The sequence below is a fragment of the Phascolarctos cinereus genome, unplaced genomic scaffold (genome assembly GCF_003287225.1).
Source record: "Phascolarctos cinereus isolate Bilbo 61053 unplaced genomic scaffold, phaCin_HiC Scaffold_5;HRSCAF=322, whole genome shotgun sequence".
Classification (NCBI taxonomy): domain Eukaryota; kingdom Metazoa; phylum Chordata; class Mammalia; order Diprotodontia; family Phascolarctidae; genus Phascolarctos; species Phascolarctos cinereus.
Genome location: NW_027555958.1, coordinates 216908900 through 216936420, shown reverse-complemented (window position 1 = coordinate 216936420; position 27521 = coordinate 216908900). Strand labels below are relative to the sequence as shown.

At 37.7% G+C, this 27521-nt stretch overlaps 1 protein-coding gene across 2 annotated transcripts; it reads left to right on the top strand.

Annotated features, from left to right (window-relative positions):
• The first annotated feature begins 192 nt into the window (after nucleotides 1-192).
• Nucleotides 193-27521, top strand: FBXO9 (F-box protein 9). 2 transcript variants are annotated; one of them, XR_002326011.2, is made up of 14 exons: nucleotides 193-275; nucleotides 5212-5298; nucleotides 6201-6359; nucleotides 7509-7566; nucleotides 17488-17587; nucleotides 19303-19433; nucleotides 20370-20484; nucleotides 21743-21861; nucleotides 22105-22195; nucleotides 23056-23151; nucleotides 23289-23382; nucleotides 25075-25226; nucleotides 25927-26022; nucleotides 26932-27021. XR_002326011.2 is itself a non-coding variant. In XM_020993849.2 (13 exons), the coding sequence occupies exons 1-13, from the start codon at nucleotides 273-275 to the stop codon at nucleotides 27038-27040; spliced, it is 1314 nt and encodes a 437-aa protein (XP_020849508.1). In that variant the 5' UTR covers nucleotides 193-272; the 3' UTR covers nucleotides 27041-27521. The 2 variants fall into 2 exon arrangements, 1 of the variants encoding a protein (XP_020849508.1); XM_020993849.2 differs by lacking the exon at nucleotides 25927-26022 and having other exon boundaries at nucleotides 26932-27521.

Sequence of the window (27521 nt, the reverse complement as noted above, 5' to 3'; positions counted from 1 at the left end):
CCGCGCCGCCCCCGGCCCGCCCCAGCCCGGCCGGCCGCGCTCTGGCGCTCTGCTCCGGGAAGATGGCTGCCGTCCGCCGGGCCCGCAGTCACTGCCGCTGCCTGGTGCGCTTCTCCGACCGAGAACTCTGCTAAGCCAGGCGGGCCGGAGGAGGAAGACGAGACCGAGCCGCGACACCGCGCCCCTGGCAGGGAGAGGGGCCGGGCCCGCCCGACGCGGGGAGCCAGCCCCCCGCAGACGCCGCCGCAGCCGCTGCAGCCGCCGCAGCCAGCATGGTAATGGAGCCCGAGCGTGGCGAGGGGGGGGGGGGGGGCGGACTCGCGGCGGGGGATAAGAGGGGACCTCTCTCCTTCCCATCCCCCCACCTTGGGGCTGGTGGGAGGGGGACCCAGCCCCCAGTCCAGTGTCTGGCCTGTGCTAGGAGCTTACTCTATGCATGTTGCCTTAATGAGAGTGAAAAAAGTGGGCTGGCTCCCTCCCACCCGCTCTTACTCTGTCAGTCAACAAGCATTCTAGGAAGGGAAGAAACATTTATTAAGCGCCTACTGTGTGAGGGGAGCTTTACAACTCATTTGATCCTCGCAAACAACTCTTCGAAATGGGTGCTGCTGTTGTCCCATTTTACAGATGAGGAAAACTGAGGCAGGCCAATGAAACGAATTTGCCCAGGGTCACGCAGCTAGCTAGCAAGGGTCTGAAGCCAGATTTGCACCAGGACTTGAATCTTGCCGCAGCCCCTCCCGCCTCACTGCCCTGGCAACCTGTGGATTCCCATCACTCCTTTCCCTCACCCCTTCCAGGCAGTAAATAGCTCGCTCTATCCTGAAATTCCAGAGGGTGCGTTTTTTGTTGGAGAGCATTCAGCCTCCCTCCTCACCGCACCCCCAAATGACAGGTTAGGGATTACCTAATTAAAGTGAGCCCGTGGGAAGATTTTAGAGAGAAACTTGGACATCAGAGCGTTTGTTACTTTGGTCTTCTCTGGGAAGCCAGATTAAACTTTCAGTTCTCTTTCTAGCTCATGGGCATTCTCTGGTTGCCTTTTTTGGAGTCAGGAATTTCAGGGAGCAAGTATTCCCTGTGGACGGGCAAGAAGCCCCGGGAACAGCAGCAGCCAGGGCTGTGGGTGGGAACACTTTGGGTAGGCTGTTCTGGATGATAGTTTTACTTGTTGAAATTTGGGGGAAGGCATCTGATGGGCAAGGAAGAGCCCAGGCTGGTGGCGTGGGCTGTTTCCTTCCAGGTGGACCACTTTGTAACTAGTCTTCAAGAGCTTGACAGCTGGGAATCCTTTGCTACTGTTGCATGCTTGGACATGGAGTTTGCCGTCTATGCAGTCAGCTTTCGTAGAATCATAGGATTAAGAGCTGAAAGGGAGCCTGGAGATCTAGACCTTTTCTGAGTCATGTTCCCCTTTGGTAGTCTGGTAAAACTTAGAGACCCCATTCTCAGAATAATATTTTCATATGCATAGAACAAAATGCATAGAATTACAAAGGAAACCAATTATGCTGAAATAGGTATTGAAGTATTTTTAAAAAACAAGTTTTTGGACCCTAGGTTAAGAACTGAACCTATCCTTTCATTTTATAGATGAGCAAACAGGGGCCAGAGATATGAAGTGTATCTCTTTGGTAACAAATAAATTGCCAATTTAAGTAGCTAAATTTATGTTTTCAACTTATAGTTTCAGCAACCAAGGAATGGTCCCAAACTAAGTGGTTCAATTGCTGGTTGATGGCTCCTGCCAACTTTGTTTCTCTTTTTTCTATTTCTCCTAATAGTGCAAGGAAAAACATTCTGACTTGCTGTAAATGAATAAGGGGCTCCATTAGCATGCTATAAATGTAAATTATTCCTGTGATTTCCCCCCCCATATCATTATAAATTATTTAAATTAGTTTGGGGATAGTGTGAAAAGTGTTAGATTGGAAAGTTTTCAAAGCAGAATGCCTTTCCCAAGTCTTATCTTTTAGGGAACGATGTTGGGAGAATAGACTTATTCAAAAGAAAGATAATATGAAAGTTAAATACAGCACCGTCAGAAGATGCCATCACAAGCCTTTGGGTTCCTTGAGTTAACCAGTCTCTTGTTGCACCTACCATTTTGTACTTCACTTGGGGGTTAAGAGGGAGGATGTTGAAGGGAATGGAAGATAGAGTAATGGGAACTGGCGAGGATAGATGGCTGTTAAAACTACTACCAGACTTGATTATGGTGCAGGAGGTATTCAGGTCAGGTTTAAAGTGTTCTCTTTGAGCCTTTCCAAAGGAAACTGTAGACCCTTCCTGACTTTAATTTGAATGTCTGAATGAAGTTGGATACCAGTGTTTGATGAAAACTTGCTAGTTTTTCTCTTTCTCCCTATCTCACACTTGTTCTTTCTTTGAAAACTGAAAAATTAAACTTGCTTTTAAATTTGGGAATTGATTCTTAGGACCAAAGCAAGTTTGTTGAGCTCTGATTTATTTTTTAACTCCATAACTATTGAGGGAACAGTTCCCTTCCTCATGATTATTTTTCTGAAAACTCCTGAAAGTCGTAGCTCAAGACTTAAATGTTTACTATGTTAGTGAAAGGCTAGTAAAGTCTGGCCACTGAAGATAAGAAAGGAAGAAGTCTTCTCTATTTATTTGTAAAGTAGTGCTGCGGGTTAAGGATACTGCACTTTAGAAAAAAGTAGTGAAAATTATGATGCAAAATTATTTTCTTTGCATTTTTTAAGCCATTATAAGGAAACTCAAATATAGCTAACGTTTAGTACCATAACCTCACTGTCTTTAGAACATTACATTAAACTTCAGTTGTGTATTTGTTCCTGGTAACCATAAAAGGAAGATACAAGGCAATTTCCTTGGTTGTCACAGTTTTTATTTGACTGACCACATTCAGTGTTGAGCAAATTCCTTTTCCATTTCTGTAGTAACTAACAGTTTAACTTGTGGAGAATCTCATAAGAGCTCAGTTTTATTGGTAATTGTGGAAGAAAAGTCTGGGAGATACATCCTTATCTGATGGGGGGGAATTTTTTGTGTTCTCTATTATTCACTAAAGCAATACACAGATATTAGTTGTTCTTTTTAGAATTATTCCTGATAATAGCAGTCTAGTTGTACTCCATATTATGCAGATCTAATATAGGAAAACCTGGATTGAAAAATAAAATGAGTGGTAGTTAATATTAACAAATTGTCACTTTACAAAATAATTTACTATGGCCCAATTAAACTTGGTCAATACATTTGAAAAATAATCCAGTTGGTAGAAATTAGAATCACACATATTTTTAGGAATATGCCCTTATGGAAAACAAGCAATCTGTATAATAATTCATGTAGTGATTTAAAGTTTTACAAGGTGTTTTATTTCAACAATTTCATGTGGCAGGCAATTCAAATATTTCCATTTTACAGCTGTAGAAACTTAATGCTTAGGGAGGTTCTGACTTGCCCATGGGCAGATACCTAATAAGCTTCAGAGCCAGGATATGAACACAGGTGTCCTTACTCTCCAAGTCCATCTATGCCATACCACCAAATACTTGAATGAAATAGTCTAATTTATTCTCAAACCAACTTGCAAATTAGCCTTTTTTTTAATCTACTGAGAACAAAACTGATACATACTATTTTCTGAGTCAAGTTCCTTGGAGTAACTCATGGAGAATTTGTCTGGAGGTCAGGAACTACTTCATTTTCATGAAACACTACTACTAATTTAAAAAAAAATTTTTTCCAGGACTTTCTGCATCCTAGATGCTAATTTTTTGAGTCTTGTTTCTATTTCAGCTGAACTTAAAACCTTGTGTTCTGGTTACCTGCTATTGTAACTTGTACAATACACTATAAAGTACTCCTTGCCAAATATAACAAACCAACCAAAGACATTTATGTAAAAAACGGAAGCTCTCTCATAATAGGAAAAGCTGGTAGTTCACAGCAGTATGTAATGAAGGAGCAGGTTTCCCATTTATTGTCAGCTGGCATTCTTAGGGTGAGGATATATTTCTTTTTTTAATCTAAATCCTTTGGAAAGGACAGAAACTGAAAAGGGAGTCAAAATAAAGTTATAAAACCAGATTATAATTAAATACAGTGTAATGTTCACTTTTAATAGCAATTTCTAGGTAGGAAATACCTTGGCCACTAGAGAGCCTAAAATGGGAAGTTGTGGGAGAGAGGTGGAATTCAGAACAGCACTTGTTAATAACATTGTTAAAAGTATAGTGGTAGACAGAAAAAAAAGTATAGTGGTAGAGGAGGTAGAAACCATTGCTGAAAATGAGATCATAGAATTATTGGTGATTCATTAATTCTCAGGATCCTTATTTCTTATTGAGCATAATCTAATGATTAACAAGTATTCATTGAACACTTCTGTGTCAGGCACTGTACTAGTGCTGTTGATACAAAGGCACAAATCAGACAATCCCTTCGTCAAAGTCCTCAGGAACCTTACATTCTGTTGGGATAAACAGCATATATGTTTTATAGGGTCAGGGATGGGACATGGACCCATGATTTAATTGAAGTGGGACCTCAGATGAGGAAGCTCCCTCTACCGATGCAGGGGACACGTCTGCATTTTCTAGTCTTAGAGGATTGCCTAGAGCTTGAGAGATTGTGACTTGCCTAGGGTCACATGATAGAGGTGGGACTGAAACCCATTTCTTCTTGCCTTTGAGGCCATGCTGCTTTGGGACATATATACGTACATGCAGAAGAAATGTAAAGTAATTGGGGGCCAGGAGGAAGAGACAGCAGCAGCTGGTAAGATCAGGAAGGTCTTCATGTAGAAGGTGCTGAGTGAATTGAACTTTGAAGGAAAGTAAGGATTCAGAATATACTGTGTGTAGAATAGCAGGAAGACTAGTTTGGCTGTAACAGAGAATGTGAAGGGGAGAAATGTATAGTAATTCTGGAAAGATAATAACAATAATAATTGTAGTAGTTAACATTTGTATAACAGTTTAAGATTTGAAGAGTGGTTTACCAAGTTTATTGCCCAGTTTGAAGGTATATTGGAACCCAGTTCTGAAGGGCTTTAAATGCTAGAGGACCTTGAACAGAAAGTCCCATGTTGACTGTATGAAAATGAGTATGTTGTTACAGTTGGACTGGGATTGTTTTTGGTGAAATTATTTTCAACAAGTCTGTCCCAGCATGTTAAGATCAGACTCTTATTTTGAAATGCCTATGTTTTCCTCTCAGGCAGAAGCTGAAGAAGATGATTGTCGCTCTGATTCCAAAAGAGCTGAAGATGATGAAAATACAAGTCCTGAAGAAGCTAACCTGCAGGTATGTTATTCATTGGTTCCACGAAGCAAAATTGAGGCACAATACTTGTCAAGGAATTTATAATTCTATTGCTATGCCTTTTTACACTGCACACTTCTTTGGAAATAAAGAACCACAGAATCTTATAGTTGGAGTGAACTTTGAGATGATCAGCTCTAGCTTCTTGATTTTACAGGTGACCAGTTTGAGGCCTCCATAAATAATAGAAAATGTCGGATCATAAGTTTGAAAACCTGGTGCTCACATTTGCAGTGTGGTCTCCTTTATTTTTTTTAGTTGCAAATTTTAAAAAATTGCTTCATAGTTTGTACTTTGGATTTTTTCACCTTGTATAAATAAGAGTCGCCATGGTGTAGCTTTTTGTGTACTATAAAAAAACTTTAAACCAGGAAAAATTTTGATCATGCCAAAGAATTTTTAGCAGTGCTTTTGTGTCAGAGATGTTGACTGATGTATATGAGTATCAGAAGGCTTCCATTGAGTAGTCCTTATTCTGTAAGTTATTTTTACAAATCTAATTATAATTTTGGCTTAACCTATAGCATAATTTCTTTGGAGTATTGTACTCATTTATTTTGGGCCCTGACCCATCTAATTCACATAGTTTATTTCAAGTTGCTTGAAACTGAAAATTCTAAAGTAGAGTTGTTATATATATTTTATTGGTGAAATAAATTTTGTAAAAATATATATAATTTGGCAGACTTAATTCTTGCCTTCTAGTCTTGTAATATTAGGCTTGAGAATAAATATAGGTGTTATAGATGTATTTATAGTTTTACAGTTTATTTAAAATTTTGCAGTTTTAAAATATTGAAAATGTTACAGTTTCAAAGTTGTGCTGCTCACTGTTTTAAAAATCTAAAATTATATCAATGGTGAATTCAAATACTTTTTCTTAGGCACAACTCCAGATGTTCCGAGCTCAGTGGATGTTTGAACTTGCTCCTGGTGTAGGTTCCAGTGGTTTAGAAACTCGATCATCCAGGGGATCAACAAGAGGGCCTTTAGTGAAGGCCACAGATACCAAAGGAAAGCAAGAACAGGCGAAAGAAGAAAAGGTGGGGACCGTGGGCCTTCTCTGTTTTAAGATCCTGACTGTTTAGACTGATGATGGGTAATCGCTATGTTTTCTCTGCATTTTGGGGATATTCAACTAGACAGGCCTTGGCTCCCTTGGAGTAAACCAGTTTCTTCAGTAAATGTGAATTTGGAAAGATCTTGTTTATCAAAGTCAAGTCATTTTATCAGTTTGTAACTTCTTCCATGTCAGAATAATTTGACAGTTTATATGTATCAGATTAGCTGACTTTCACAGGCTGAATTGGATGGTACCAATATTGTATCCTTTGTGGGGCTCCTTGGTCTTTCCATGACTGTGGATGGTACTGCTTTCTATTTGTTTTTCATCTTCAGTATCAAGTATGTCCCTAGGATAGCTGTTGGTCTTGACAGTATAGGGTATCCCAGAAGTCTTAGTGCATTTTTCAAGCTTTACTAGCTTAAAGAATACACTAAGACTTCTGAAATACCTTTTATCAAGGTCCAGTGAGCTAGTGAACTCGATCAGTGTCTATTTGAAAAGAAAGAATTAATTTGTCCAAATATTAACTTGTTTTCCAAGAATATATATTGCATTTCTTTCTTGTGAGGAAGCCAAAAGGTAAAGTAGAGCAAGTTTAGGGTAATTTCTTTTCCTTTTTTTTACTCTGTATATCCCTGGATGGTATCATTTTGAAAACCTTCAGCTAGAAATTGGTTCAAGTTCTTTCGAATGAAACAGGTATGGTGCAGTGGATAGGGCACAAGGCTTGGAATTCCAAGTGGCCTCAGACATTTCCTCTGTGACCCCGTTCAAGTCACATAACCTCTGCCTCAGTTTCCTCATCTGTTAAATGGGGATGATAATAATAGCACCTACTTCACAATGTTGTTGTAAAGCTCACATAGCTAAAACATATGTAAGATGCTTTACAAACCCATAAAACAATAATAGCTAAAAATGGTAGCTATTATTAAAATAAAAGAAGCAGACATGTCATTGTCTCATATTATAATTTTCCCCCATTTCTATGAATTCTAACCTGTATATCCAAATAAATTTCCCTTAATATTAAAATAATTTGTCAGTGCCATGATGAGTGAAAATTTACATCTTTGGCTTTGCAGTATTTTTTTTTTTGAAGTTAAACCTTTACATGTTTTTACAGGCTAGAGAACTGTTCCTGAAAGCAGTGGAAGAAGAGCAAAATGGAGCTCTCTATGAAGGTAAAATGCCCTGTCTAGACTAATATTGATTAAATGTGTAATTACAATATCACTCACTAGCAACTTTTTGTTATTGGATGACTTGTCATAAGAATAAATTTGATGAGATACAAAGGGGGAAGAATTTGAAGTCAGGAATATTTGGATTCAAGTCATATTTCTGACACATGACCACAGGCAAAGCCATGAGCCTCTCAGTGCTTTATAAAGCTCTCTAGGACTCGTAAGTTACAGATTTGCATTAGAGGAAGACGTTTCCACACTGTAACTCTATTATACTGGTGAAGCCTCCAGTCTAGACCTTCCCTCCTATTTACTTCTTATATTTAAAGCCTTTTTTTGTATTTTTATTGATATTGTCAATAAAAGTGTTGGTGCCTCTTGACTGGATGGGGCTTGTTGCTTGGGCCTTGGATATGAGATAGGGGCAGTGTAAGAACTATTTGTTATCTGTAACAAAGAATAAAAAGGGGGGAAAAACCAGTTCATCAAAACTAGCCAGTACATTAGCCCAGTCTAAGAGTAAACGTAGTGTTCCACACCATTGTCTCCCACGTTTAATCATTATAAGCATATGGTGCCTAGTTTTGGTTTTGTGCTTTCCATTTACATTGTTGGAGTCCTCTTAGATTTTCCTAGTTTTGCTTTTCTTTGCATTGGTTCTCTGTATTCTTCATATTCATTGTTTCTTACGTTACGATAATCCACTGCATTCATGTAACTCAATTTGTTTAGTCGTTTTCCAGTTGATGGGCATGTGTTTTGTTTCCTATTCTTGGCTACCATAAAAAGTACTGCTAGACATATTTTGGCGTATGTGGAGCTTTTTTTTGGTTGTTTTTTGTTTTTTGTCTGGGACCTCCTTGGAGTATATACCTAGCAGTGGGATCTCTGAGTTAAGGGATATGCTGATTTTAGCCTCTTCCTTTATATAATTCCAAGTCCATTTCCGAATTGTTGGACCAGTTCACAGCTTTAGCAACAGTGTGTTACTGGGCTGATCTTTACACACCTCTTCCAACATTGAGTGTTCCTATCTTTTGTCATCTTTTCCAGTTTGCTGGCAAAATAAAATCTCAAGGTTGTTTTGATTTGTATTTCTCTTAGCATTAGTGACTTGAAGCACTCATTTATATCTGTATGGTTGTTAATAGTTTGCAATTCTTCTAGAAATAATTTTTGTTTGTATCTTTTGACTGCTTATCTATTGAGAAATGGAAAATCCCAGTTTTTAGTTTTAAACTTTATTAAGGACGAATCTGCTTCCAGTGTGGAGAATGCACTTTCCCAAGCTTCAGGGGGTTTATACAGCTGTTTTCAGAGATACTTGTAGGGACCTGTAAATTTTCAGTTCTTCCAAGGTGGTATGATAAGGGGCCAGGTGTTTACTCCTTTCCTGGCCTGTGACTACAAGTACTCCTTTCTGTCCTGTAACTGTGAGGAGGGGTTCCTCTCCACAGCCACTACAAGCTCCACCATGCCAGCGCTCCTCCTCACCCTAGCACCGCTGCCCAGAACTGTGGCCCAGATCCAAACACGGGCAAAGGAAGAGATTCCTGCCTCAGCACTGGCAAAGAGATCCCTGCAATCCTTCTCTGATCAGCCACTGGATTCCCCCTCAGTCTGTGGGCCGGAAGCTCAGGAAGCAGCTCCACCCCCCCCCCCCCCCCCCCCCCCCCCCCCCCGTCCATGCTCTTGGGGAATGAGACCCCGCCTTCCTTTCTCAGCACCTACAGAAACAGACTTTTCCCACTAACCTTCTAAGTTGTCTTTGGCATTCGTGGATTGAGGAGTCTGGAAACCTCTACAGCTGCCCAAGATTCAGTCCTCTGAGGCCTGCTCCAGGTTTGCTGCGGCCTGCGCTCCCACGCCACACTGTGCTGCACTCCCAGCCCGGCTTGATACACCTTCCTGATCAACCATCCAGGTTGTCTTGGGCTGGAAATTTGTTTCACTCTGTCTTTTTGTGGGTTCTGCTGCTTCAGAATTTGTTTAGAGCCATTTTTTAAGAGTATTTGGAGGGGTTTGGAGGAGAGCTCAAGCCAGGCACTGCTTTCACTCCACCATCTTGGCTCTGCCCCCAAAATCCCAGTTTTTAAATGTGGCTTTTTAAAGCTACATTTATTTTAAATAGATTTTATTTCATTTTGGCAAGGCAATTGGGGTTAAGTGACTTGGCTCAGAATCACATGGCTAGTAAGTGTTATGTGTCTGAGGCCAGATTTGAACTTGGGTCCTCATGACTCCAGGGCCAATACTCTATCCACTGTGCTACCTAGCTGTACCTTTAAATAGATTTTGAAGCCAGAAAGAGATTATTGAAATTAGTAAGCTTCTTTGGGGCTCGAATGGTATTTTTTTTTCTTTTTTCTTGGTTTTTTAAAAAAAAAATTTAAAAATTAATTTATTTTTAGTCTTTAACATTCACTTCCACAAGATTTTGAGTCCCAAATTTTCTCCCCATCTCATCCCTCCCCCCACCCCAAGATGGCATGCATTCTGAATACTCCTTCCCCTAATTTGCCCTCCCTTCTATCTCTCCCCCCCATCTATCTCTCCCCCCATCTCTTATCCCCTTCTGTTTTCTTTTTTTTTCTTTTTTTAGGCAATTGGGGTTAAGAGACTTGCCTGGGGTCACACAGCTAGTAAGTGTCAAGTGTTTGGTCTGAGGCCGGATTTGAACTCAGGTCTTCCTGACTTCAGGGCCGGTGCTCTATCCACTGTGCCACCTACCTGCCCTGTTTCCCTTCTATTTTTCTGTAGGACAGGATAGATTTCTATACCCCATTTCCTGTATTTCTTATTTCCCAGTTGCATGTGAAAACAATTTTTTTAACATGTGTTTTTAAAACTTTGGGTTCCAGATTTTCTCCCTTCCTCCCTCCCCACCCACAGCCTCATTGAAGAGTCAAGCAACTCGATACTGGTTATACATGTGTAGTCATGTAAAAAACACTTCCGTAGTGATCATGTTGTGAAAAACTAAGTATATTTCCCTTCATCCTATCCTGCCCCCCATTGTTTCTGTTCTCTTTTGACCCTGTTCCTCCTCAGAAGTGTTTGCTTCTGATGATTCCCTCCCCCAATCTGCCCTCTCCTCTATCATCCCCCCTGCTCTCTTGTCCCCTTCCCCTCCTATTTTACTGTAGGGTAAGATAAATTTCCATACCCAATTGAGTGTGTATGTTGTTCCCTCCTTAAGCCAAATCCTTTGAGAATAAGATTCACTTGAATGGTATATTTCTGTGAGAGGTGGTGTAGTAGAAAGAGCAATAGAATATGTTTGAATCCTGCCTCTCACACTTTGTAGATTTATGGGCTTTAAAGTAGGAAAGAACCTTAAAAAACATCTAGTCCAGGGGTTCTTAACCATTTTTGTGTGTCATAGATCCATTGGAAGCAGTCTGGCAAAGCTTGCGGATCCCTTTTCAGAATAATCTTTTTAAATGCATAAAATGTTTAGGATTACAAAAGAATATAGTCATTAAAATACTAAGAAAACAAGTTCATGGATCCCAGGTTAGGAGGCCTGGAGAGGTTAAGTGACACAAGTATTGAGTAGGTGAGCTGGCATTCAAACTGAGACCCTTTAATTCCATATCTAGTGAGTGCTTAGTTTACGATATATTATCTTCTTATCTATCTCTGACATTTAGTAGCCATGTGACCATTCCAAGTCACATCACCTCTCAGTTCCTTTATGTGAAAAGGGAATAATAATGATAATAATAATAGCCACCACTTAACTCATAGATTGTGAAGAAAGTGTTTTGTAAAATATAAAGCATCAGAAACTTTCATTATCATTATTGTGTTCCTTCACACAGGCTTTTCACCATGCCTAAGGCATATCCCTCCTCATTTCTGCTTCTCAGAATCCTTATTTTCCTCAAGGATCACCTCAGGTGCCACCTCCCTAGCAGAATGGTTTTGGCTTTATGTCTCTAGCACCCTATGCCTTATGCCTTCATAGTTACTTCATAATAGGTGCTTCATAAGTAGTTGTTGGATTTTAATATAATCCTCAGTAATAGTGCAAGAAGCATCATGATATATGACAAAGAGAGCTGGCTTTTAAGTCAGGAAGACCTGGGGTTCAAGTTTCATCTCCATCATTTAGTGACCATGTAAACCTAGGCAAGTTCCTTATTTTCTCAGGAACCAAGGTAGTTCTCTGAGACTGTAAGTTGCAGAAAAGGTATTCATTTGCTTTAATAAAGGAGGTTCTGGACTGAGACTTGTCACAACAGTCATGGCCTCATTTAAAAAAAATTAGTCAATAAATACTGATTGAATTTTGATCCTAAAACTAGTTATTTGACAGTGTGTGTTGATATGCCATGGATGTACTTACTGGATGAGGAAAAAAAAACAGTGACCTCAGTGCATGAAAGTGATTCAGTATGTACTACATCAGTTCTGAAGGCTAATAAATGCTTTTTGATTGACATAAACTGAAATTGTGACACATCAAACTCAGTGTTCATTTTCACAGAAAGTATTGATTGAAAATTCCTAAGTAAAAGCTTTAAAACATAACTATAGTATCTAAAGAAGTAATACAGTTATTTAAGACCAAGAGCGACTCCCTAATGCATAGATAAATGGCGAAAAGATATAGTTTTCAAAAGAAATGAAGACTATTCAATGGCCATATAAAAGCTATCTCTAAATCCCTGATAATAAGGCAAATTTAAAAAACTCTGGGGTTTCATTGACATCTATAATATGGCAAAGTTTTTTTTTTTTAATCTGAAAATGAAAACTAAGCAAAGTTAGAGTGTCTATATAAAGAGACTGATACATTGTTGGTGGAATTGTGAATTGGTTTTCCTGTTCTGGAAAACAAGTTGGAATTATGTGATAAATGTAACTAAACTGTACCTTTGAGCTAGTGATCTGGGTACTAGGCATTTACTCCTGTGAGGTCAGAGACAGGAAAAAAATTCCAATATTTATCAGAATATTCATAGTAGTACTTAAAATAATTATTGAAGCCTTTTTTTATATATCAGTCATTTCCCACTTTACAGACTGAACCTTTTCATGTAGCAAAGAAAAACTTTTAACAAGCATTTATTAAGGGTTTTGTGCCAGGTATTGTGCTAAAAGCCAAGAATAACCACACACATTCTCCCCCTCACCCAAAAAAGAAAAAAAAAGGCAAAACACAGTCCATGACCTCAAGGAGCTCAAATTCTAATGGGGAGGTAACATGCAAACAACTATGTACCTACAAGATGAATACAGTGTAAACAGTAGGTCAGAGCAAAGACATTAGCAGTGGGAGAGGCCCTCTTGGATAAGGTGAGGTTTGAGCATAGTCTAGAAGGAAGCCAGAAGAACCCAGAGGCAAAGGCAAGGACATAGCATTCCAGGGATGGGGGTCTGCCTGTGAAAAGACACAGAGTTAGGAGTGTTGTGGGGGAGCGACAGTGAGAAGGCCAGAGTTGCTAGATCATAGAGTTCATGGAGGGTTGTAAAAGTGAAGAAGACTGGAAAGATAGGAAGGGGTCAGGTTATGAAGAGATTTAAAAGCCAAATCTAGGCCTTTATATTTGATCCTGGGCGTAGTAGGGAAGCCACTGGAGTTTCTGGAGGGAGTGGAAAGGGAGTGAAATAGTCAGGTCTAGGCTTAAGGAAGATTACTTGGACAGCTGAGAGGAGGGACTGGAGGAAGATTTGAGGCAGGAGGACCAACCAGGAGGTTCTTGCAGTAGACCAGGCATAAGGTAAAGAGTGGTGGTTGTATGAGTGAAAAGGAGACGAAGGAGTGATATTGTGGCCGTAGAAATGATAAGACTTGGCAACGGATTGGATGTATGAGGTGTACAAGTGAGGAGTAGAGGATGACAACAAGGTCTTACATTGTGACCACATCCGACAAAGGACAGTGATCTGCCCTAATAGTTTCCCACCTCTGACCAGGTGGAGGGAAGTTATGTTTCAGAATCTGTTCTGCAGGACCATCATTTTTCAGTTACTCAGATCACCTTCCTTTTAGTGATCTTTTCATTTATGCTGTTGTAACCATTATATATACTGTTCTTTGTTAGTTTTCATTGTTTATTTCACTCTGCATGGGAATATTTTTTTTCTGTTTCTGTGAATTCCTCATATTCTTAATTTCTTATTGCACAGTAGTGTTCTGTTACATTCATGTATGGTAGTTTTTTCATCTGTTACTCGTTTGATGGATACCCATATTATTTCCAGTTCTTGGCTATCACAAAATGCTGATACGAATATTTTTGTATTCATTGGACCTTTCTTTTTGTCTCTTAATTGCTTGGGGTAGCAGAAAGCATTTGAGGCTCACGGAGTCAGAGGGAGTGAATAATTGGTCCATTTTTTATGCATAATTCAAAATTTATAATCCAGAGGCATTAAGCCAGTTCATAGTCCTACCAGTAGTGGGTTAATACACCACCTGTCTTGACACATCACTAACTGTTCCCTTTTTTATCATCTTTGCCAACTTGCAGGCCATGAGGTGTAACCTGAGAGTTGTTTTAATTTGTATTCCTCTTGCTGTTAGTAATCCTAGACTATGTTTTCACATGGCCATTCGTGGTTTACAGTTCTTAATTTGAAAACTAGTCTTACGCTTTCAGAGAACTGGAAACAAAGGAGGAATAAGGCTGGTTACGGAATGGCCAAACACACTAGTTTATAAATGTGTTGGTATATTATTGGGCAGTAAGAATTGATGAATTTCAGGAATCCAGAGAAATATGGAAAGATTTGTGTGAACTGACGCAGAAAAGTAAACAGAACCATAAAGAGCAACATACACAATGATCCAAGTCAAAAGGACACTAAAAGGAAGCTAGATTCTGAGTAGTTATAATGAACAATCTTGGACCTAGAGAAGAAACAAGAAATAGACCACAGTGTGGTAGATGGAGCACTGGATTTGAAGTTCATTAGACTTGGGTTTGAATCCTGCCTCAGAAATTTGGTAGCTAATGGGACCCTGGGCAGTTCATTTAACATGTTTGAGCCTCAGTTTCCTCAGCTGTAAAATGATGGAGTTGGATTTGATGGCCTCTAAATTCTCTTCCAGTTCTAAATGTGTGATCCTTTAGTAGCTGTGTGACTCTAGGTAAGTGTCATTATAACCTCTCTGAGTCTCAATTTCCTAATCTATAAAAGATTTGATGACCTCCAGGTTCAGCCTGGATCTTCCAACCCTAAATCCGTGATTCTGTGATTTCCCTCCTTATAACAGAGAGGTGGGAGATTAAAGGGAAAGAACGCTGCATTAATTGGTAGAATTGTCATTGTGTCAGTTGTGGAAGAAAATCAGTACTCTGCATTTCATTTTTAAAAAATAAATTTTTATTGATATCACTTGTTTTTATATATCACCAGAATTTCTCCCACTGTCCCTTCTCCTCTCCCTCTAAGAGAGCCGTCCCGTATTGCAAAAATTTTTAAAGTGAAGAAAAACAGTAAAACTTATACTTTGAGAAAGCCCAAAAATATATGCAGTGTGCCATACCCATGTACTTCTGCATGTGTGCAAAGAAGTGGCCTGGAGACAGGGGTATTGTGAGGATTAAATGAAATAACAGGTGTTCAGCGCTTTGCAAACCTTAAAGCTATATAGATGCCAATTATCATTATTACTGTTGTTAACTTAAAAATTATTAAGTCACCAAGCCTCCAGTCTAGTGATGACTTCATTCCTTGAGCATTCTACTACACTCCTACTGAGCTCAAGCAATGTTTATTGAGCATACAGGGCTTCCGCATTATCTTTTATTGGATTGGTTTTTTTGGTTACAAAGGAAGGTTCAATTCTAATGTTGAACAAAATTAAATGTTTAGCACTTAAAATGTTTTAACAACGTGACTGGTGGGTGGAGTGGGATTTTATGTACATACGCTTTAAAATTTAATCTGTATTATTAACATTTTCTTAAGACTAGACAGTCAACACAGTAAATCAAACCCTGATTTGTAGCATTGCTGATTTCTGAGGTATAAGTGATCATATTGAGAATTCAACAAGATTCTAGGATATCTGTTGGTTAAGAATGTCTTCCCATATCTCTTCTTTGGAACCGTCCTTATGCTTTGTAATTTTGCAACTGTACTCTGCCACATATCCTCTTTCCCTCCCTTATACCCCCAGTTAATTGTCTTCTATTTATAACATTAATTCTGAATTTTTAAAGCACAACTGAGATCTTAGTATCATTAGATTCCACGGGTATTTTTCGTCAGGTAGTTTTTCTTTGTAATGAGGGATGGCTCAATTCTGGAGGGTGGTGTGAGCTATATTCAGGAAGGACAATATAAAAACAAAAGGAATCAATAAAATTTATCTTAGAATTTGAAAGAAATTTTAAGAAGAAAAAATTCAACCTTTGCACTTTTGCTAATAGACTATATAGTAGGATGAGTAGAGGAAAGATACACTTTTGTCAGGGATAGTTAGAAAAATATGTATGTTGACATGTGGGATAGAGGGTGGTTTCCTTGAACTCATTGCACACTGTTGCTTTTGAGGAAGGAAAACATTCTCCCTTGAGGAGGGGGGCAGACAGTGAAAACTTTTGGAGTTAGGAGATGGAGCATCTTGTTTGAGGAACAAGAGGTCAGTGTCACTGGATTCCAAGAGTACAGGAGAGGGTGTAAAGTATAAGAAGATTGTAAACAGGGAAGGGGAGTAGGTTATGAAGAGCTTTGAGGATGAACTAGAGGATTTTCTATTTCATCCTGGAGGCAGTAGTGAAGTTTATTGAGTAGGAGTGAGATACTTGTGCTTTAGGAAAATCACTTTGGCAGCTGAATAGAAGATGAATTGGAGAGAGAGCCTAGAAGCAGACAGACCCACCAGCAGGCTATCTGAGTAGTGTGAGTGTGAGGAGGACCTGACCCAAGTAGTGGCACATACCAGAGGAAGAGAGAAGGAGGATTATGCAAGGGATATAGCAGAGGTGAAATCAGCAAGCCTTGGCAACAGATTGTAGGGTGAAGGGGCGTGGTGGGGGGGAGGGGGAATGACAGGGAAGAGTCCAGGGGTATAAATTTTTTAACTGCACTGAATAATTAGGAATAGAAGAATAAGTAATTTTTAAAAGCCCTTTAGGCTTCTATTACTCCCAGCAGCAGTCAGCTGGTGCTTCCTTTAATTTAACTCCTTGCTTGTGATGGTAAGAAAAAGTACATTCTATTTAGATAATTCTTAGCTGATAGTAGTGCTGTCCCTCTTTGATTATTTCCTGTTTATCCTGTATATAACTTGTTTGTATATTTGTTGTCTGCATCTTCTCCCTCATTAGATTTTGAGCTCCTCAGTGTCAGGGACTGTCTTCTGGTTTGTTTGTTTTTTTTATTCCCAGGCTTAGCCTAGTGCCTAGCACAGAGTAGGCACTTAATAATAAATGTTCATTGACTAACTGACCTGAGTAGCAGCAATTGCTGTTTCAAAGCTCCCCAAAAAGTGGAGTAGGGAAATACTCAAGGGAAGTTAGTGAAAAGATGGATTTCAAATCCAACAAATGTTTACTGGGTGTCTCCTCTTCGTGTGTCCATTGTGCTAGATGTATGTAGGGACTGGTTATAAAATATGCTTGGTCCCAGGTCCCAAAGAATTTGCATTTTAGTAAGGAGGAACAAAATACTGAAAGTATTTTAGTAAGTATTACTCTAAGTAAATGCTTTAAGTTAAAAGTTCACATGATTTACCAGCTTTAGGAAGAAGAGGACATATATTTATTAACAGTTAGCTTTATAGTCATCTTGATTACTGTGAACTGCCAGTAAAACAAAAGTAAATCATTCAGAATTACTACTTTCAAAAGAAGGGATTTTTGGTGTGCCTAAAGAAAATCACCAAATTAAGCCACATTTAAGATGGAACAAATGACAAAATGTGTTTAAATAATTTCATTTTATTTCTTCTTTTAGCCATCAAGTTTTATCGTAGGGCTATGCAGCTTGTACCTGATATAGAGTTCAAGATTACTTACACCCGGTCTCCAGATTGTGATGGCGTTGGAAATAGCTAGTGAGTATATAATTAGATCTATTATGTGGCATAAAGACTGATAAACTTAAGCATTTTTGCCCAATTGATGAAATGTGTAATAACAGAATGGTGGTAATTATGTAGTTTCAACCAAATTATGTTTAGATCAACAACATTTTAGAAAATATTTGAAGAATGAAAATTTGGTAGCATAACATTGAAATAAAAATTCTAAGCAAATTGTTTGGCTTTGCCCAAAATTGGTGATTGAGAAATATTTTGTTATTAAAAGTAAGCTATCCAAAAGGATTACACTGAATGACTTTTAAACTTTTTAAATCCCTCTGTTTTACATGCTACTTAATTTAACTAGAGAAAGATTGAAATATAATCAAACAGCTTTTTAAAATATTAATTTAAACCAATACCTCCAATTCGCTTTCTTCCATGTACCTGGAATGCCCTTACTCCTGATTCTACTTGTTCAGTTCCTTCCATCCAAGACCCAGTTCAAGCGCCATTCTTTCCCTGTTTTATATACTTACTATGTAGTTTATATTTTTAACATATTTATTTTATACTTAGTTATATACTTTATTATAGGAATATCTGTATCAGATTACTTGCTGAATATAATATGGAAATACTCCTCCATCTTCCCTTTAAAATAAACTTTTAATGCTGTGAAAAGTATTTAAGAATTGATATCTTTTCTTAAAGAGAATTGATAAGTTCTCTGTTTTTTCTTACAAAAATTTTCAGAAAGTAGTATTTAAGTTTGCATAATAATTATATTTCAGATTTATGTAGCACTTAACAGTTTGTAAAGTGCTTTCCTTACAACAATCCTTTAAGGTTGGTAGTGCAATTGTTATCTTTTTTTTTTCTTTCTTTCTTTCTTTTTTTTGGTGAGGCATTTGGGGTTAAGTGACTTGCCCAGAGTCACCCAGCTAGTGAGTGTTATGTGTCTGAGGCTCTATTTGAACTCAGGTCCTCCTGACTCCAGGGCCGGCGCTCTATCCACTACACCACCTAGCTGCCACCAATTGTTATTATCTTTATTTTGTAGTTAAGGAAACTGGTTCCTTACCTTAACTTGTCCTTCTTGGACAAAAAGCCTCTCTTGGCTCTCTAATTCTTCTGAACTATCAGGTTCTTCTGAACCTTTTGTTAAGTCTTTTTATCTTTGTAGCTAATTACATTAGGGAAAGAAGGACAGAATGTTGAAAATTGTTTGCACTGGTAGATGACTTAAAAGCCCTTCTTAAATTTTCCAGTTGACTCTCTTCCTTTATTGAAGGTGGATGAAATTAGGATCCACCTGTTAGGAAACTCTTAGAAAGTGAGCTGCCACCTGTGTATTACATCTCTACTAGATTTCATATTTTCTTTCAAGAAGGACTTGATACATAAACCACCTCAACCATATGATTTTAAAACTTCTGGTCTTTGAAGTTACCTTTTCTACTTAGCTCATGAAGCCTATGTTCTGCTCAAAAATAAGACTAAACTCTTCATTAAATCCTGAACGTCTGTTAGAAAACACTCCAAACCTCTTGGAATCAGAGTGGCCATTATTAAGCTTCCTTTTTCTAAAGACCAAGTATGAAACCCTTTGCAAATCAGAAGAAATCTGTCACTCCATTGCCTTTCTTATATTGGGAGAGCTCAGAAAGGGCAATTCTCAATATATAGGTATACAGATTAAAGTGTTTACTTTATTTGTTTCTCTCCTTTCCTCTTTCCGGCCTCAGTATGGAGGATAATGATGATGATAGCAAAATGGCAGATTTATTGTCGTACTTCCAGCAGCAACTCACTTTTCAGGAATCCATGCTCAAACTTTGTCAGCCTGAGCTTGACACCAGTCAAACTCACATTTCAGGTATGAAATTCTGGATGCTATTACTTGACAAGAAATACTTTTTACATAAGATGCATTATAAGTGTATTAAGTTTCTCAGATTTGCACACATTTTTACCAGGTAGGTAGCAGTTGTTCTAGCCTGCAGTATAGGAAGAAATGTTAATTCCTGAATATGTGTTTTTGACAATTAAAATTTTAAAATTCTGACATAATGTTTGTATTGGTGATATTTCTGTTTTTGGGGTGGAGAATGTAAAAGTTGGTAAATTAGTTGTTTGAGTGAGGATTATATATTGTAGTGGAGCTAGGAGACTTAGAAGGAATTCAAGGACCTTATGTACCAGCAAATGTGTATAGGAATTTGTGAATAGCATAAATGATTAAAAATGTTTATACTTTATTTGCTTGAAGCAAATGTGTTAAATTTGCCTTGGGAGTTTATAGATCCAAAAGACAATTGGAAATTTTCAAGCAAGTGCAAAAGGTTTAATAGGACAATATTTTTTTGCTATCAAAAGTAGCAGTTTAGACATGGAGGCAGGTTTGTAATACTTATTCTTGTATTTAGACAGTTCCCTGTATCTACTGTGCTATCAGGCATCATAAGATATTTAGGGTGGGGCAGGGAAAGGGCTTTGGGTAATATATGAAGATACCTGTTTTCTTTAGTAGAGCCTTATTTTAGTTCCAGACTTTAAACAAAACATTGTTTCCTCCTTGAAGTAGATTGGGGTAACAAGAAGCATCTTGCTCAGAGATGTGAATTAGGTGAAGTAAAATATAACCAACTTGCTATGCATACAGAATATAGTTTTATCTATTCTTGGTTAAATAGAAATTGCTGATTCATTGGTTTTATATAAAACCAAGAATAAAATAGTCATAATGGTATATAGGAAAAAACTTTTTTTTTAAAACATGATGGTCATTCTAATGATTATTTTTTGTTTGCAGTTTTGCCAATGGAAGTCCTAATGTATATTTTCCGATGGGTGGTTTCTAGTGATTTGGATCTTCGATCATTAGAACAGTTGTCTCTGGTGTGCAGAGGATTCTATATTTGTGCCAGGTATTTACTTTATGAAGCAATTTAACTCAGTAGCCAAATGACATATCGTTGAGGGAAGGCTAGTTGTACAATTTAATAAAGTGATACACTCAAAATCCTTAGTGTGGTATAGTTGAAAGAGTATACTGGATTTGAATACTGAATCTATGTAAATCTGTATGATTTTGAGCAAGTCTAGGCATTAGTTTCATCATCTGTAAAATGGGATTGGATTACATAATGTCAAAGACCTCTTCCAGTTCTAAATCTTACGAACTCCATGTAGAAGTGTTCCAAATAAAACTGTAGTACAGTTTTCTGATGGGATTTGTGTAACTTAATTGTTCAGTAAGATAAATGTAACATCATCTGTTTTCACATAGAATAGTGTACTTCTTTCAGTGGGTAGTTTCCATGCCAGCCAAATTAATTTAGTAAAGAAATGTTTTTGAGAAATCTTACTTGTACCGTTATTTTTTTATCACTTGGTACCCTTCTTTCTTTGTCTCAGGGGATACGTATCAATTAATTTAGTAAGTCTTTTATCAGTAGTGGTTCACATTTAGATCAGAGCAAACCACTAACTCTGTGTGTGTGTGTGTGTGTGTGTGTGTGTGTGTGTGTGTGTGTGTGTGTGTTGGGGTGTGGAAATAGGGTTAACTGTTAGGGTTTTAATATTTTGCTGTCTACTTATGTCAAGCAAACAGATGTTTTGATGGCCTGAAACTGGAAGAAATTTTCAGGGGTAAATTTTGGGTTTTTTTAGAATAAGTTTTTAATATTTTAAAATTTGTATCAGTTTCTTTATTTTACCATTTAATCTGAAATAATTCTCTATTTCAGTGGATTTCTGTGGCATAATTTAACCATCATTAAGCACTTACTGTGTTGCCATTTAATTTTTGAAGAACATAGCACTCTTGTATTATTTTAATATTTTCTTATATATAAGAGAACAATATTGTAGGGGTGGAATTAGAAAGGGGAAATTTTCATTAGAACAGTTTTTTATGTATTTATCTCACCATGTGAAAGCAGTTAAAACATAGTCCTTAGAAAAATACAATGGCTAAATAAAACTATAAAAGGAGTTTCAAAAATTAGCATTGTTAGTTGTTGACCCCCATAGCTGCACGCTGTCATTTCAGTCAAAAAGCAGTAAATTTAAAGTTATTTATCCCTTTGCACTACTATAACTGATATATTTCTCTATGTCTCCAAGTAGTGGGACTTATTCCATTCAGTATAATGAAGCTGGACATGTGCTCTAATTACCTAGGGACCCTGAAATCTGGCGTTTAGCCTGCTTGAAAGTTTGGGGCAGAAGTTGTATTAAACTTGTTCCTTACACCTCCTGGAGAGAGATGTTTTTAGAACGGCCCCGTGTTCGGTTTGATGGTAAGTGAAGCTTTTAGAAGTCAGGAAGTATGGAAAAGTAGCATGAACCTTTATTAAATACAGTGTGTTTTGATTTGCTGAGATGGAATTGTAACAGTCAGCATATTTAGTAAAAAATGTTTAGAGGACAAAAATGGGGCTAGAGGGACACACATAGATTTCTCATCTTACACACAATTGTGGTTTTTAAAATATTTTTTCTTTTTATAACCTTGCTTTTAAGAATCTGTTCCATTTCCATAGGAGTTTATATCAGCAAAACAACATATATTCGTCAAGGTGAACAATCACTTGATGGTTTCTATCGGGCCTGGCACCAAGTGGAATATTACAGGTACAACTGTAGTAAACTGAGTGAGTGAAAAATTATATCTACCCAAGTATGATTCAAATAGGAAAATTTGTACTTGTCCAGTGCAAATTGGTTTGGACTTTTTTTTCACCTTAGTTATTTGCCCAGACACCGTGTTTCATACATACCATTAGACACAGGAGCTATACTCTAAGTACTTTAGTTAGAAGTAATACTTTATTTTCTCTGGTTACTCTAAAAAGAGACATTTTGAACATTTCTCCTTGTTCACCCCTATTCAATACATGGATATAAACTTACCAGAATCTCTTTTACCTTTATTGTACTTGTTTCCCACCACTACCACCACCTGTTTACCTGTTCAAAGATCTTGTGATTTCTCTTCAATGTCTTATTCTTGAAATGTGGCTTTTTCAGTGAGTCAGCAGTAAAACTTTCTTAGTATAGAAATATCTATTCAAGTTGAGTAGCAGTGTTGCTCAGCATGGAATATCATGATTGATATTCTTTCAGTGAGTGAAGCTCAAATTTAAGTTTCTTCTTCTAAAAAAAGATAAAAAGAACTTCAGTTTTTATCATCAACTCCTAGGGCTGTCAGTAATCCTTGTTTTATGCTATTCAGTCAGTTGTATTTAGTCTGTGAGAAGTTTTATAGATACAGATTAGTATGTTTTTAAATATTTGGCTTCTTCAGATAGAATAATGCATCTTATTATGAAAGACACCATTGCTTACCACCTATCTTGATGCTTTCCTCCCCTTAGTACCTGAAGATCTTAACATAGAAAACATAATTTGTTTAGCTTTTCCAAGTTTTTATATATTGTATACTTGTGTCAGTAGTGTTTTGGGCTTCTCTTTTCCCTTTTTCTTTAACACAGATATATGAGATTCTTTCCTGATGGCCAAGTCATGGTGCTGACGACCCCTGAGGAGCCCCAGTCCATTGTTCCTCGTTTAAGAACTAAGAATTGCAGGTTTTTATTTGTTGAGTCCTTTCATCCAATCTGCATGTTAGAGAAACTTGTTACAGAGTCCATCACTCATTGGTCTCCTTTCTGTTATGGCTTACATACATCTGAAAGCTAATTAATGGGCTTTTCTCTTATTTTAGAACTGATGCAATCCTACTTGGTCATTATCGCTTGTCCCAGGACACAGACAATCAAACCAAAGTATTCGCTGTGATAACTAAGAAAAAAGAAGAAGTAAGTATGTGAATCTTGTCCTTTACCAGTTTATTCTGTATTCACAGCCACCAGAGTGACTTCCTGAGCTCCCTGCAGAGCTCCCCTGTAGTATTGCCTTAGACCTGAGACCTCCCCTCACACCAGTCTCCCTGCCAACACTTTGTATTTACTTTGCTTGTATTGTGTGTTAAATATATCATGCATAACAAATACTTGCTGATTGATCAGTCACATGAGGAAGAATCAATCATTTTCTTTCTGCAATTCAGTATTCATTAGTGCTGTTTCTTAAGACACAAGAAGTGACTGCTTCATTAGTGACAGGAACCATACCATTAAAAAAAATAAGAATACCTCATGATTTGTATCTGAAGAGAACTGGAATGTTTTCTAAACTCTGGTCATTTTTAGGGTTTACTATGAGTTTGGTAATTTTAGGGCTAAAACCAGTTGAGTGTCTGCACTTTGTTCAGTGCTAATGTGGTGGTGGACCCTTGGGAACAGAGGGCCACCTGTCTGCCAAACAAGGGACAAGCTGTCCCCCATCAGAACAGTAATAGGTTAAAGAGTCTCTATCAACACTGGAATTGGGTCTCTGAGTGGTCAGTGCATTTCCAGCCTAGGGGAGAGAGGAAGAGCCAATCTGGAAAAAAAAAAAAAGAAAGACAATTTGACTTATCCTCTCAGACTACTATCCTATATCTCTCCTCCCTTTCATCGTCAAATTCCTAGGAAAAAACTGTTAGTACATGTTACTTCACTTCTTCTTTTCTCACTCAGTTCTCAGCCCCTTTGTTCCTACCCTCATCATTCATTTGAAACTGGCCTTTCTAAAGTTATCAAAATTTCTTAATTGATAAATCTGATAAAACCTTTTCGTAACCTTCAGTCTTCTACCTCCCTTTAACATTTGACACTGTCGATTACCCTCTCCTCCTAGATAGTAGGAGACTGCTCTCTTGGTCTCCTGCCTGTCTGGCTATTCCTTAATTTTCTTTATTGATCACCCTTTCATATTGTGCCTCCTAAATTATGAGTATGTCACAAAGCTCTGTGATGTGCTGTTTTCTCTTCTTTCTCTTCTTTATCACCTGTCGTGGGCTTAACGATTTCTATGCAGATGAGGTCTAGGTATATATCCAGCCCCAGTCTCCTGAGCTCCATTTCTGAATCACCAATTACTTATTGGACATTTCAAACAGGATGTCCTGAAGGCATCTCAAACTCAACATGTCCAAAATATAACTCCTAATTTTTACTCCCAACCCACTCCTTTTTCTTATTTCCCTCTTTCTTTTGAAGGAAGTGTATCTTCAGTCCAGAAATAGGTTGAAAGTCAGAAAATCTGGGTGTCAGAAGCTTTGAGGTATAGTAGAAGAAGGCTGCCTTGTATCAGGCGCCTGGGGCCCAAGTTCTTGTCATGGTTCTTCCACCAACTAGCTCTGTAAATGTCATTCTATTCCCTGAGCCTCAGTTTTTTCAGCGGAAAAAACAAAACAAAAACAGGTAATTCTACCCAACCTTTGTATTTCACAGAATTTTTGTGGTGAACTAAATGGGATATTAACTAATAAAATGCTTTGAAAAGGCACAAACTATAGATGTATAGGATTATTAATGTTATCTTTGTCACTTTCACTTAAAACAAGTATAGAAATAATCATTGGAGTAAAAAAGATTTTTAGGTCTTATTTACCTTTTCTTTTATAGAAACCAATTGACTACAAATATAGGTATTTTCGTCGAGTCCCTGTGCAAGAAACAGATCAAAGTTTTCATGTTGGTCTCCAGCTTTGTTCCAGTGGCCATCAGAGATTCAACAAGCTTGTGTGGATACATCATTCCTGCCACATTACATACAAGTAAGCAATGTCTTGAGTGTTAATAAGAAAAAATATACATAAGAAGGGTTTTTTTTTTCTTCCCTAGGCTATCAGGTTTTAGATTCTTCATAATAGATGAGATTCCTTGTGGGGTAGAATGATGACACTGATTTACTGTATATTGATTATTTAAATTATACAGGAAAAACTTTTAATACTGTGCTATTTCCAACCTTTTCTCCTTTGCACCTTTTAAACTTTGGTTTCTTTTCTCTCACTGCCATTTAGTTTGTTGATAGGAATGGAAACTAGTTTTATTGTTATATTAAACAAAGGTTAATTAGGAACATTATTCTACTCAGAGCATCAAGTAGTATATTCTCAGATCAGCTATAAGTGTTTCTTGGGTTATCCACTTTTCTGAACTATGCATGCCCCAATTCCCTTTCATTAGTAGTCAACTTGAAAACACTTATTAAGCACCTACCTTGTCATCTTCACTCCTCTCAAATTCTACCCACTGTGTCCTCGTTGTGTCTGGAAGTGATCCTGGATTCTCACATGTTATGCTAGTGAAGCACAAGCTCTGTTATCTCCTCCTAAGCTGGAAGGGCTTTGAGTACCAGACCATTGACAGACTGTGTCTGTCATCTGAGAATCAGCCAAGTTTAAATTCAGAGAAACTCATCACCAGAAGGTTGGCCACCAGGTGATAATTTATTATTTTTTTTGGCCACAGCATTTCATGAAGACCATCTACTAAGGCATGCGAGGGGTGGTGATCTTCAACCAGGGAAGGAGTGCCCCACACCAGTGAAACCACGGATCTTTTGAAGTATGTACCCATCACTGTGCTACATACTAGCGAGCAAGAGAGATGAGAAAGATACGAGACATGAGATAGTCTCTGCCCCCTCGAGAGGCTTACTTGGGGAGACCAGATCTACCTGTGTGGAACATTCATTGAAAAAAGAGTCAGCATGTAAATGCTGTTGTTATTGATTGTGTGGCATAAAAGCCAGCTTTTCTTTTTAAGTTAAGGAAAGAGATTAGTTGGTAAAGATAATCAAATTCTTTTATTAGGTTTGAGAGAACACAGGCATTTGACTTCCAATAAGATAACCTTTTCTTCTTAAATTCTTCATTTTGAGAGGTAGAAGGTCTGGGTACTATTTATTCACAGTTCTACCAGCATGGTTTGGGGGCTTAACAAGATTGTTTAAAAATCGTATCGCTTTCAGATATATAAATAACGATTTTTATTCTTCTCCAATCCTAGCCTTCTGTGGGGGCACACATAGTTCAAAGCAGTAGATAATCCAGAAGGCAGTTCTGCTGCTGTAGTCTGCTGGAGGGTCTTACTCAGTGGAGAACCACCAAGCTTAGAAATTGTACAAAACAGGTAGCAAGCAGCTCTGATTGGTTTTAACTAATATAAATAGTTTTTAACTAATGTGAAAGGCAGTTGGTCCCAGAAATAAGATGTGTAGTCTTGGCTTCTTCCTTTTTGGTGCTGGTCAGTTGCTTAACTTTTGTTCTTTAGTTTTCTTTATCTTTATTTTTTCCTTTTACTACTTTTAAAAGAAAAGAGACTAGATTTGTCACTTTTCCTCCCTCTTACCTTGATACACTGTTGATCATAAAAATTCTCAATGATTATATGCTTTGTGCTTTAAGAAATATAAAAGGATTTCAAGAGAATTTAAATTAGTTAAAAATTAATATTTTGTCCTTCTCTTTCTAGGTCAACTGGTGAGACTGCAGTCACAGCTTTTGAAATTGACAAGATGTATACCCCCTTATTCTTTGCCAGAGTGAAGAGTTTTACTGCATTCTCAGAAAAACCTCTTTAAGAATTTTACATCTTTCCTCTTATAACTCTTGCATGGGTCTAAAGTGTAGAGCAAATGAGCACTTAAGTTATGAATATGTATATATTTGGAACTTATTTTAAATTGTTGGGGTTCTTTTGAGAAAATTATAAACTGATATTTTTATTTTGGGGTAGTTGATTTGGGAAAGTGTTTTCTTTTGGAATTAAGATTATGAGTTGTCTTTAGCGTTTATGTTGTCAGAAACAATATGAGCTGTTTTAATCATGTCATTTTTCAAGCAGGTCTGTAAGCAGTTATCTTTAAAGCAAATCTTTGTCTGATGACTGTGATATTTACATGAGTCAGAGATGGACTCTATGGAAAAAAGAATTTTGCTGTACATGCAACATATATGTGCTCTGAAGGCTTAAAATGCAAAAAAAAACAAAACAAAGCAAAACATTGTTCTACATTTGTTTGAAACTGAAGAGACTCTAAATAAATGTCTCTTTCAAGAAAA